Source organism: Pelophylax lessonae (assembly GCF_965119305.1).
Source record: "Pelophylax lessonae genome assembly, chromosome: 4".
Classification (NCBI taxonomy): Eukaryota; Metazoa; Chordata; class Amphibia; order Anura; family Ranidae; genus Pelophylax; species Pelophylax lessonae.
Window position 1 is genome coordinate 40672674 of NC_138771.1, and position 11269 is coordinate 40683942.

The 11269-nt window shown below is 46.6% G+C and overlaps 1 protein-coding gene across 2 annotated transcripts in view; it reads right to left on the minus strand.

Moving 5' to 3' along the window:
- Positions 1-8005, minus strand: part of ST8SIA2 (ST8 alpha-N-acetyl-neuraminide alpha-2,8-sialyltransferase 2) — a 504425-nt gene extending 496420 nt beyond the window's left edge. The window contains exon 1 of one of the 2 annotated variants that reach the window (XM_082254689.1): positions 7449-8005. In XM_082254689.1, the coding sequence (XP_082110815.1) occupies positions 7449-7546 (98 nt within the window). In that variant the 5' untranslated portion in view covers positions 7547-8005. The remainder of the gene's footprint in view (positions 1-7448) is intronic. The other variant, XM_082254688.1, reaches the window with a different exon arrangement.
- Between the last annotated feature and the right edge of the window lie 3264 nt (positions 8006-11269).

The following is an 11269-nucleotide window of genomic DNA, read 5'->3' on the forward strand; positions in this document are numbered from 1 at the left end:
TGCCTGGGTCGCCTTACAGGTAGCGCCGGCCCTGATATAGTGGGATTTCTGTCTGCTGCCTCATTCCTCTGCTATCTACGTGAGTCACCAAGCAATCTCAGGACACAGTCCAGCCACCCCCACCCCTTTCCCCCCCAGAACCCCAGGAGATGATTGACAACCTTACCTTAGCTGTGCATGTTTCCCTATGGGATTGTTAGGGGGTATGTGTCCTTTCCTTCCTCTCAAACTTCAGATTACACTCAGTTCTCTGCTCTAGACTGTGCAGTGCAGAACAAACGTTTTTCCTCGCTAACATGTGCGGCCGCTGGGTGTGCTGTATAAACTTTTTCTAGTCTCAATTACATACGGTATATAGCACTTTGTTCCGGGTACAGGATCATGTGACCAGACCGAAGCGAACATTAAAAAAGGTAAGTATACTGATCTTTTTTACACAGGGTAGGCAGTATAGTTAGGAGGATGTCTCTGTCCTCATTGGACAGACTGATAGCAGCAGGAGCAGTGCTGTATTTTGGCCTAGGGCAACAAGGCCCAGGCCTAGGGTGGCACTTTGCAGGGGGGCAGCAAAAAAGCAACACCCCCTCCACCTGAGATTCCATTGGCCACTGGTTGCTAGAGCCGCCTCTCTCATCCCCCTCTCTCTCTCTCCCTCACTGACCCCCTCTCTCTCTCTCACTCTCACCCCCCTCCTCTCTCTCTCTCTCTCACCCCCTCTCTCTCTCTCTCTCACCCCCTTTCTCTCTCACCCCCCCCTCTCTCTCTCTCTCCCACCCCCTCTCTCCCCCCCCCCCCCCCCCCCCGTGAGATCTCAAGGGTTCATGTGCTGGGACTTGACTTAAATTTTGTAAGGAGTCACATCCGGTAAAAAGGAAGGAGTGGGGCAAATTTACTTTGGAGGGGGAGGGCGCCCAATTTTAGTCTTGCCTAGGGCAGCACAAAACCAAAATACACCACTGAGCAGGAGCCATTAGCTCCTGCTGCTGTCAATCAAATCCAGTGACACAGGAGTGGGGGGCGGGGCTGAGTCCCCCTGTCTGTGTCAATGGATGCAGCAGCAGGATTTAGGAGCAAGCCTGCAGGGGTGCCCCCATGGAAAGTGGCTTTGCGTGTGGGCACCTGATGAAGGGGAGGACATAGGAGGGGACACTAGAAGAGGAGGATCGGGGCTGCTCTATGCAAAACCCTTGCACAGAGCAGATAAGTATAATCTATTTGTTATTTTTATTTTAAAAAAAGTGCACCTTTACAATCACTTTAGTGCTGATCTCCAGCTTTAGCTTCAGTTTAAATAGTAGACCCAAATGAACTACAGTGGATATAGAAAATAATCACCCCCCCCCTTAAAATAATCACATTTTGTTGTGATTGTGAAGACAGACACAGTTTTTGATTTATCCAGCTGTATTTTCGCATATAACATAACATCCAAGTGAAAGATATAATGCCAACATGTCAAAAAAAAAAAAAAATGTATAAAATCAAAAACAGAATCACTGATTTGGAAAAATGATCACCCCCTTGTGCTATTATTTTGTTGAACCACCTTTTGCTTTAATTGCGGTCTTTAGTCTGTTGGGATTTGTCTCTAGTAACTTTGTATATCTAAACTTTGCAATATTTGCCCACTCTTCTTTGCAGAACTGCTCAAGTTCAAATACATTTAATGGTGACTGTTTGTGGACTGCAGTCTTCAAGTCATTCCACAGATTTTTATTTGGGTTTAAGTCTGAGCTCTGACTAGGCCATGCAAGGACCCTCACCTTTTTCTCCTTTAACCACAGTGTGGTCATTTTTGCTGTGTGCTTTGGGTCATTGTAATGCTGGAAGGTAAACCTTCCTCCCATTGACAACTTTCTGGCAGCAGATTTTCCTCAAGAATTTGTTGGGGTGGGATCAGTGGCCATGCTGGGTTGAGATATGGGATCAGTGACAGTGCTGGGGGGGGTCAGTGGCAATGCTGGGGGGATGTGGTCAGTGGCAGTGCTGGGGGGGGGCGATGGGATCAGTGACAGTGTTGGGGGGGTCAGTGGCAATGCTGGGGGGATGGGGTCAGTGGCAGTGCTGGGGGGGGGGGGCGATGGGATCAGTGACAGTGTTGGGGGGGTCAGTGGCAGAGCTGGGGGATCGGATCAGTGACAGTGCTGGGGGGGTCAATGGCAGTGCTGGGTAGGGGGTCAGTGGCAGTGCTGTGGGTGTCAGTGGCAGTGCTGAGGGGGGTCAGTGGCAGTGCTGAGGGGGGACTCATTGGCAATTCTGTGGAGGGAGGGGTCAGTGGTAGTGCTGTGTGATTGAGTCAGTGGCAGTGATGTGTGTGTGTGTGTGGGGGGGGGGGGGGGTCAGTGGCAGGACTGTGGAGGTCAGTGGCAGTGCTGAGGGGGGGTCAGTGACAGTGCTATGGGGGGGGTCAGTGGTGTGTGGGGGGTCAGTGGCAGTGCTGTGTGGGGGTGTGGTCAGTGGCAGTGCTGTGTGGGGGGGGGGGGGTAAGTGGCAGTGCTTTTGGGGGGAGGTTTAGTGGCAGTGCTGTGGGGGGGGGCAGTGGCAGTGTTGTGTGGGGGGGGGGGGTCAGTGGCAGTGCTGAGGGGGGGGGCAATGTCAGTGATGTGTGGGGGGGTCAGTGGCAGTGCTGTGGGGGGATCAGTGGCAGTGCTGAGGGGGGGGGCAGTGGCAGTGCGGGGGGGTCAGTGCTACTCACTATGTTTCCAGCTTCATTAGGTCCCCGGTTCCGTGGTGTCTGGCAGCAGTGACAGCTATGCTGAAATCCGAAGATAGGGTCTCCTGCAGCCCCTCCCACTTCATGGTCCTCATGGGTTAGCTCATCTCTAGTCTCCGCCCCCCTGGTAATGCCGTGAACTGAATTACTCAATTACATTTAATGCATACCGTGACTGATAACTGTCACAGTTGCTTGTGCTTCTAACTGAACTGTCAAGCCATCAAATGGCTGGTGTCATAACTGATCCCATGTGCAGCACCATGGCAACTACAGATCAAAAGAAGACAAAGAATGCAGCTTCTGTGGCTGTAAGGGATAGGAGGGTTTAGTTTTGCTTTAAGGGCTCATTCACACCAGCAGCCAAGTTGATCAATCTCAGCACATCACACTGTTTACTTTTTTTTTTTTTTCATTTGTTAGAACTTTATTGAAATGTGACATTTATTTACGTTCTATTCACATTAGCAGTGTTTCAATGTGGTGGTTTACATCAACCTGCTAAGGCAGGGATGTCAAACTCAATTTCATTGAGGACCGCATCAGCATTATGGTTGTCCTCATAGTTACATAGTAGTTGAGGTTAAATAAAGACAATAGTCCATCCAGTTCAACCTGTGTAGGTGTGTGTGGCCGTAATCATTTCTCATACCCCTGAATATTCTGATCCTTGAGATGTACGTCCAAGAGTCTCTTAAACGTAGCCATACTCCCCAAAGTTACTACCATTTGTGGTAGAGAATTCCACAGTCTTGTAGCCCTTACTGTAAAGAACCCCCTGTGTAGCCTGAGGTTAAAATGCTTCTCCTCTAATCGCATTGAATGGCCTAGTGTCCTCATGCATTCCTTGCGACTGAATAGTTTTTTTTCTATGCTGAGATCACCATAGAGGTATTTGTAAATTGCTATCATGTCCCTTCGCAGGCGTCTCTTCTCCAGGGAGAATAAATCAAGCGCTTGTAAACGCTCTTCATAATTTAGGTCCTCCAATCCCCTAATTAGTTTAGTTGCCCTTCTCTGGATTCTCTCCATCTCCGACACATCCCTTCTGAGGACTGGCGACCAGAACTGGACAGAATATTCCAGATGCGGTTGGGCCAGTGTTTTATACAGTGGCAAGGGCCAGTTGTATCTGTAAGACTATATAAATGTATCTACTGCAATTCTAGAAAGGAGGGTCTCACACAACTGGTATCATCCACAAGAAACTTTACTAGAGACTGCTCAGAGAGAATATGGTTCTGCCATGGTGTTCTGTCTGAAGTCTCCAATAAAGTTTCTTGTGGATTATACCGGTGGTGCGCAACCCTCCTTTTCAACTGGCATGCAATCGTAGTATACTCATAATACTTATAATCAGATGTCCAGAACACCCCCCCTTACATCAAATGTCAAGAGCCCCCCCACCATCAGAAGTCAAGAGTCCTCCACCCTTACATCACATTGCACCCCCTTAACTTGTGCTGCTGCCAGAAGGAAGCGGGGGGAGGGGGGGCTATGCTTCAGGAGAGGTGCAAGGGCCACATGAAATGGCCTGGAGGGTCACATTTGGCCCCTTGACACGTGTGCTAAGGGGTATTTTTTTTTTTCAGCCAACACCACCACAACAAATTGCATTGCCCTAGCATTGGAACTGCACTGAACAATGGCACAAATTCCAACCACAATGGTGTAAATGGTTTCCAACTGAATGAGGGCAGGAATATATATAGTATACCCACAGGGGTTGTTTTACTAAAGGCAAATAAGCTGTTCTTTTCGCAAGGGAATTTTCCTTTTGCAGCAAAATTTTCCCTTTGCTAAGTGAATGAGGTGAAAATTCATTTTGAAAAAATACCTAATTACGTAGGAGGAAAATAACAAAAACCGTAACTTTGCTTACACATGAATGGATAAGGGAAGTTAACAATGCTTCGCCTCATTCACTAAGCTAAGGGAAAAATCCCTTGCAAAGTGAACAGCCTATTTGCCTTTAGAAAATCAACATACAGTATATAAAGAATGTGTGTAAATATATGTTGCACTTTTGGAGGTTTTGTATACTGACTTTAAATGCAAGCTGCCTGGAGAGATTTATTTCTAGTGCTGACTGTTCTTGGGTTTACAATTTAGTCGATCAATCCAATAGCTTCCAATTGGATGTTGTCATTTTGTTTCTAAGTTGCACTGCAAAAACCTCTGCAATCCAATAGGTGGCCATGAGCTACACTGACTCTTTGCCCCAGTTTTATACATGACTAGCAAAAACAAATCTATACTCCCAACAGCAGTTAACCAAGCACTGGCTTTATGAATTGCTACTACCAGTGTTATTCTGTTGTTCTATTGTTACTAAATATATGAATAAATACATATAATAAATACTAAAATAACTATCTGATACTTTGAACAGCAATTCACCAGTTACATAACAGTATAAAAACTCATCCTATTGCAACATGGACAGATAGTTACTTAGTTTCTACTGTAAATGCAAACAAATAAAGGATAGTTTTGATTAGCTTTTGAACCAGGTCTCTGATCTTGGAGGTGATTCACACAATTGAACTCCCATTTGAACCAGGTCTCTGATCTTGGAGGTGATTCACACCATTGAACTCCCAGTAGCTTAAACATTCCTTAGTAAGTTCTGTCTATGTGTTCAAAGCAGACAGCAGGGAAGGGACAATGAAGGCTCTCAGCACACCCTGGAGATGCCATAACAGCTTAGCTCATCCCCTCCCCTGTCTAATATTGATCCAGACACGTGTGAAGACAGTGCCAGCAAAATAGGGGCAACTCACCACACCCAGCAATGCATCATAGTCAACCCTGTAGCCACATACACAATGCAATCATCACCCAAGCCCCTTCAGACCCCTATATGTCCATAGGACAGAACAGCAAGCTAAGCATCATCCCCAAGCCAAATCAGATCCTTCAGATGTCCAGGTGACAGAGCAGCATGCTAAGCATGATCCCCAAGCTCCTCCAGATCCCTCCACCCCCAGGTAACAGAGCATCATCCCCAAGCCCCATTCAGATCCTTCAGATGTTCAGGTTACAGAGCAGCAAGCTAACCATCATCCTCATGCCCCTTCAGGTCCTTCTACCCCAAGGTGACAGAGTATCATCCCCAAGTCCTATTTAGATGTTTCAGATGTACAGGTGACAGAGCAGCAAGCTAAGCATCATCCCCAAGCCCCTTCAGATTCCTTTACCTCCAGATGACAGAGCAGAAAGCTAGCATCACCCCCAAGCCCCCTCTGATCCCCATATCTCCAGATGACAGAGAAGACAACTAAGCATCACCCCCAAGCCCCTTAAGAGCCCTCCACCTCCAGGTGACAGAGCATCATCCCCAAGCCCCATTCAGATCCTTCAGATGTTCAGGTTACAGAGCAGCAAGCTAACCATCATCCTCATGCCCCTTAAGATCCTTATACCCCAAAGTGTCAGAGTATCATTCCCAAGCCCTATTTAGACCATTCAGATGTACAGGTGACAGAGCAGCAAGCTAAGCATCATCCCCAAGCCCCTTCAGATTCCTTTACCTTCAGAGGACAGAGCAGAAAGCTAAGCATCACCCCCAAGCCCCTTCCGACCCCCCTATGTCAAAATGACAGAGCAGAAAGCTAAGCATTGCCCCAAGCCCCTTAAGCGCCTTCCACCTCCAGGTGACAGAGTATCGTCCCCAAGCCCCATTCAGATCCTTCAGATGTCCAGGTAACAGATCAGCATGCTGAATATAATTCCTAAGCTCTTTTCAGATCCTTCGAATGTCTAGGTAACAGAGTAGCATGCTAGGCATCATCCCTAAGCTCCTTCAGATCCCTCCACCTTCAGGTGACAGAGCATCATCCCCAAGCCCCATTCAAAACCTTCAGATGTCCAGGTGACAGATCAGTATTCTAAGCATGATCCCCAAGCACCCTCATATCCCTCTACCCCCAGGTGGCAAAGCAGCAAGCTAAGCATCATCAGTCTAGTGAAAGTTCAAATATTAGCCCTGCTCTTCACAGCCACTGACTTCTATCTAAGAGGCACTAAAAGAAAAAACTAATAAGGGTTCCTAAAGACAGTTTCTTCCTTGACAGTAGAATGGCTGAGGACTCCAGACCTACATGCATGCCTGTAGCAAAGACAAGTCTCTAGCCCTCTTCTGATAGGAAAGGGTGTGAATTCTTGCCAGGCTAGCCTGTTAGTGTATCCTCCAGCCTTATGTTGTGATATGAGTATAGCTTTGCATCATCATCAGCATTGTTGCTTTTTTTTTCCAGTATACACAACTGCTTTGCCTTGGGAGCTCTCTGCTCTCTTGCTTCTGCATTAGGCACGTTGCTTTCCGATAATAGGACCCGACAATAGGATCCGACAATAAGCACACCTATCATTACCAGTACTAGCCTAGCTCACCTCTACTTCCACTTTGTTGATGTGATCTCTGCTAATAGAAATAATCAAAGCTTCTAGAAATAGCACATATCAAGCTGTAGGCAACAAGAAGCATGCTGATCGCCATCAAAAGTATTGATTCATTGGATGCAAACAGTATTGCCTATCAACCCAAACGACCATAAACACCATAAACACTGTGCAATCTCATCACTGCTGTGTGGTTGTACTGGAATCAGAAAAGGCAGGATGGAGTTAAACAAGAAGCAAGCTGAAGTATGAAGACAAAGAAAACTACATAATGAGCGACCTCTCTGTGCCCCTCTAGCCATTCCAACATGACAAGGGAAAAGATATTTACCCCATCTCCTGCTCCAGCTCTGAGATGTCAGCCAGGATGAGGAAGACCACTAGCAGGGTGACAGTGGCAAGTACCCAGCTCCTGAAGTCCGGATTCATGGCTCTCTGCTGCTTCTCCCAAGCCTGCCAGTGCAAATCAGCGAGGTGAAGGTGAGAGCTGGCAGTCCAGGCAGCAAGTCAATCCTGGCTTGCGCAAGGCAGGCTTCCCCCCCTTAGTCCTCCTGGGCTGAGTGCAGGTGGGGAATGGGGGCAGATCGTTGTCACCTATCATCAGAGTGCATGCTGCTGTGCTCACACACACTGGCAAAGAGAGAGATCCATGCAGAGGCACTGACATCCACTGGCTGACACAGAGATCCTCCCTCTTCTCCCTCCTCTTCTTCTCTGCTCCTTAAACTTAGTGTAACAAAGGGAGAAGTGCTCACCTGGGAGCAGGCAACAGAGAGCAGGCAGTAAGGGAAAGCCACCAGGGAGAGACTGGGGAGAGCAAGTAACAGCACACACTGCCTAAAGAAATTAGAGAAGGAATGGCTTACATAACAGTCACTGGGAAGGTTGTGCCTGGCATCATTCTGATGTGATATTAGAGTGCCATGCACTTTGTAATATCTCTCTTGTATGGAAATGTTGGATAATGGGAGAGAGAACACAGGGCTCATAAGCACACTTGGTAATACATAGAATGGAGCTCTTGTTGGCTGTAGATTCTGCTATGACTCATGATGGTGACAACACATAGCATTATCACACCAACAAAGGAGTGCCCACCCCTTCCATGCTCAGTTCATTAGGACTGGCAGGATCATCTGACAACAAAGGTGTGTAAACCTTCATATAAAGTGGTATTATGGTCACCTTTACCATTCAGTTAAAGCATTTATCACCCCAACATTTCATATTTCTGATATGTGGCTGCTGAACCATTTACTTGTATGAGAAAGTATCCTGTTCTCTTTGTATGCTTCCTTTATGTCAGCCTTCTTTAAAGCGGAGTTCCGGGCACAAAAACAATTTTTTTTTTTTGTGCCCCTCCGCTAGGTAGAGCTCACCTGAAAAGGAATTGTATAGCTATTTTTATTTTTTTTGTTTACTCACCTTTTTATTGAAGATCGTAAATACTCACCTCTGACTGATTCCTCCCTCGGAGCCGCAGCTCACCCCGTCACTTCCTGCCTCGCGATGATTCCTGGGAGCTAAACGTCATCGCTCCCAGGAATCAATGCGACGGCACCGGCCCCGCTCGTCATTTCCGGGCGACGCCGCATTCCCCTGCTAAACAGCTTCTGGGCATGCCCAGAAGCTGTTTAGGAATGCGGCGCCGCACCGGAAGTGACGAGATGGGCCGGTGCAGTGCATTCTGGGACACGAAGACGCGGAAGAAGACAGAGAAGAGGACCGCACCGGCTTCAGCTGCCCACAACAGAGATGGAAACGCTGTGGAAGAAATTTTCTAAGTAAGTATTTCTTCTAAAAGGTAAGTGCGAACCGGGACAGATCAGAGGCTATCCATTGTGGAATGTGCTAGCCCTGACTGTTCCGGGGGTATGTTCAGCAAAAAATCATTTCTGTGCCCGGAACTCCGCTTTAAGGTGCCTAGGCACCCTGGGGTGCCTTGAAGTTTTTTTTTTTTTGAGGGATGCCTTGGCAAAATGCCTACAAATTGCCCCAAAATTGTATACAAGTTGGTGGGTGGATGAAACAGAAAGCCACAGGTTTACATTGTACACCATTACAACCTTTTAGTTGCCAACCTCCTAACGACCAATGACATCCTCAGTTGATAAGGAGGATGTCAGTTGCCTTCATATCATCCTTGCTTGACTCTTCCTTGCCCCTCTCCATCAGCTTTGAGGTTTTATTAGAATGGAGCTCTGTGTTGGCTATAGACTCATGATGGTGGCAACCCACAGCATTATCACACCAACAAAGGAGTGCCCATTCCTTCCATACTTAGTTAATTAGGAATGGCAGGGTCATCTGACAACAGAGGTGTGTAAATTTTTATTTAACCACTTAAGTCCCGGAAAATTTTATCCCCTTCCTGACCAGAAGGAATTTTGCGATTCGGCACTGCGTGACTTTAACGGACAATTGCGCGGTCGTGCGACGCTGTACCTAAATGAATTTGACGTCCTTTTTTTCCCACAAACTGAGCTTTCTTTTGGTGGTATTTGATCACCTGTGCGATTTTTTGATCATGCGCTATAAACAAAAAAAGAGCGTCAATTTTGCAAAAATAGCAATATTTTTCACATTTTTTAATATGAAATTCCCCCCAAAAAAATGTAAAAATCGAAATTTTTTTAAATTTTTGGTCAATTTGTTTTATGCTACATATGTTTGGTAAAAAAAATAGCAAAAAGCGTATTTTGATTGGTTTGCACAAAAGTTATCGCGTTTACTAACAAAGGGAAAGATTTTTGTCATTTTTGTTGTTTTTTTTTTAACGCATAATGACGGCGATCTGCAATTTTTTTTGCGGTACTGCAACATTGCGGCGGACAGATCGGACCCTTGACTGACATTTTTGACACTTTTGGGGTTACCAGTGACATTTCTACAGTAATCAGTGCTATACATATGCACTGTTACTGCAAAATGACACTGGTAGTGAAGGGGTTAACTTTATTTGAGAGGGAGGGGCTATGTGTGTCCCTAGGGGCGTGATTCTAACTGTGATTGGCTGTGGCTTGAGCTGTAGAAACAGTGATCAACGGTCCTACAAAGTAGAACCGTGTGATCACAGTTTCTACACAGGGGAGAATGACAGGCGGCTTGCTTACACTAGCCACCTGCCTTTCTCCCTCTCCCCCGACAATCACTGAGTGACCGGCGGACATCAGGTCCGCCGGTCACACGTGCGGGGGGGTCCGTGACCACGCGGGAGCGTGCCTCCGGGGGCGCGCGCTCGCTCCCTAGACCCTCACAGGCTAGATCTACGTCACTGTGCCTGTGAGGGGCTGACTGCCGCAGTAAATATACTGTGCGCAGTCGGCAAGTGGTTAAAGCGGCATTATGGTCACATTTCTCATTTAGTTAATTTGTTACCCCCAAAATGTCATATTCAAATGTGCCTGCTGTACCATCTACTTGTATGCGAAGTATACAATTGCCCCAAAATTGTATACAAGCTGGTGGGTGGATGCAACCTGCCTGTTCTCTTTGCATGCTTCCTTTGAGTGTTCCTAAACCCACAACAGTAAAATCCGTCTGTATATGCAGTAAAGCATGCTTGTTATACTCCCGTGGAACCTAAGGAGTTAATCCTCTGCATTGTGTAAAAAGGCTGTTTGATCCTGTCTTCTCAGATCCTCCCCTTCTTCCAGTGTCTCCAGCTCTTCTCTGGATATTAAAGAGGCCAGGGGATAAACTGCACATGCTCAGTTAGGTGTGTATTGCTAAAGAGTTTCCCAAAAAAGAAAACAAAAAGGGGTCTTATATTAATGTTGGCTAAAAAAAAAAACATACTCTGGCTTATTTTCAGGGGATCTCTTATTTATTTATGGCATGTAAAAACGTTACTGTGTTCCCTGTCTTCTCTACCCCCTCCCCCTCCCACCCTGTCAGCTCAGGAGTCAGCATTATAAAAATCCTGTAATCTCAAAATAAACCCTAGGTAAAGTCCTTGTAAAATCATGTAATCCACACTGTAATAGGATTATATAATGTCCGGTGTGTGTCTTTATGTAACATTATTGTGGAAAATACTTTATTTACAGTACTGCTGGGCGCTCACGTGACCTGCTGGAATCTCCTTTTCCACTCTGAGCATTGCAGAGGGAGGGGCCAAGATCCCAGCTGATGTCAGCCCCACTCCAAGCA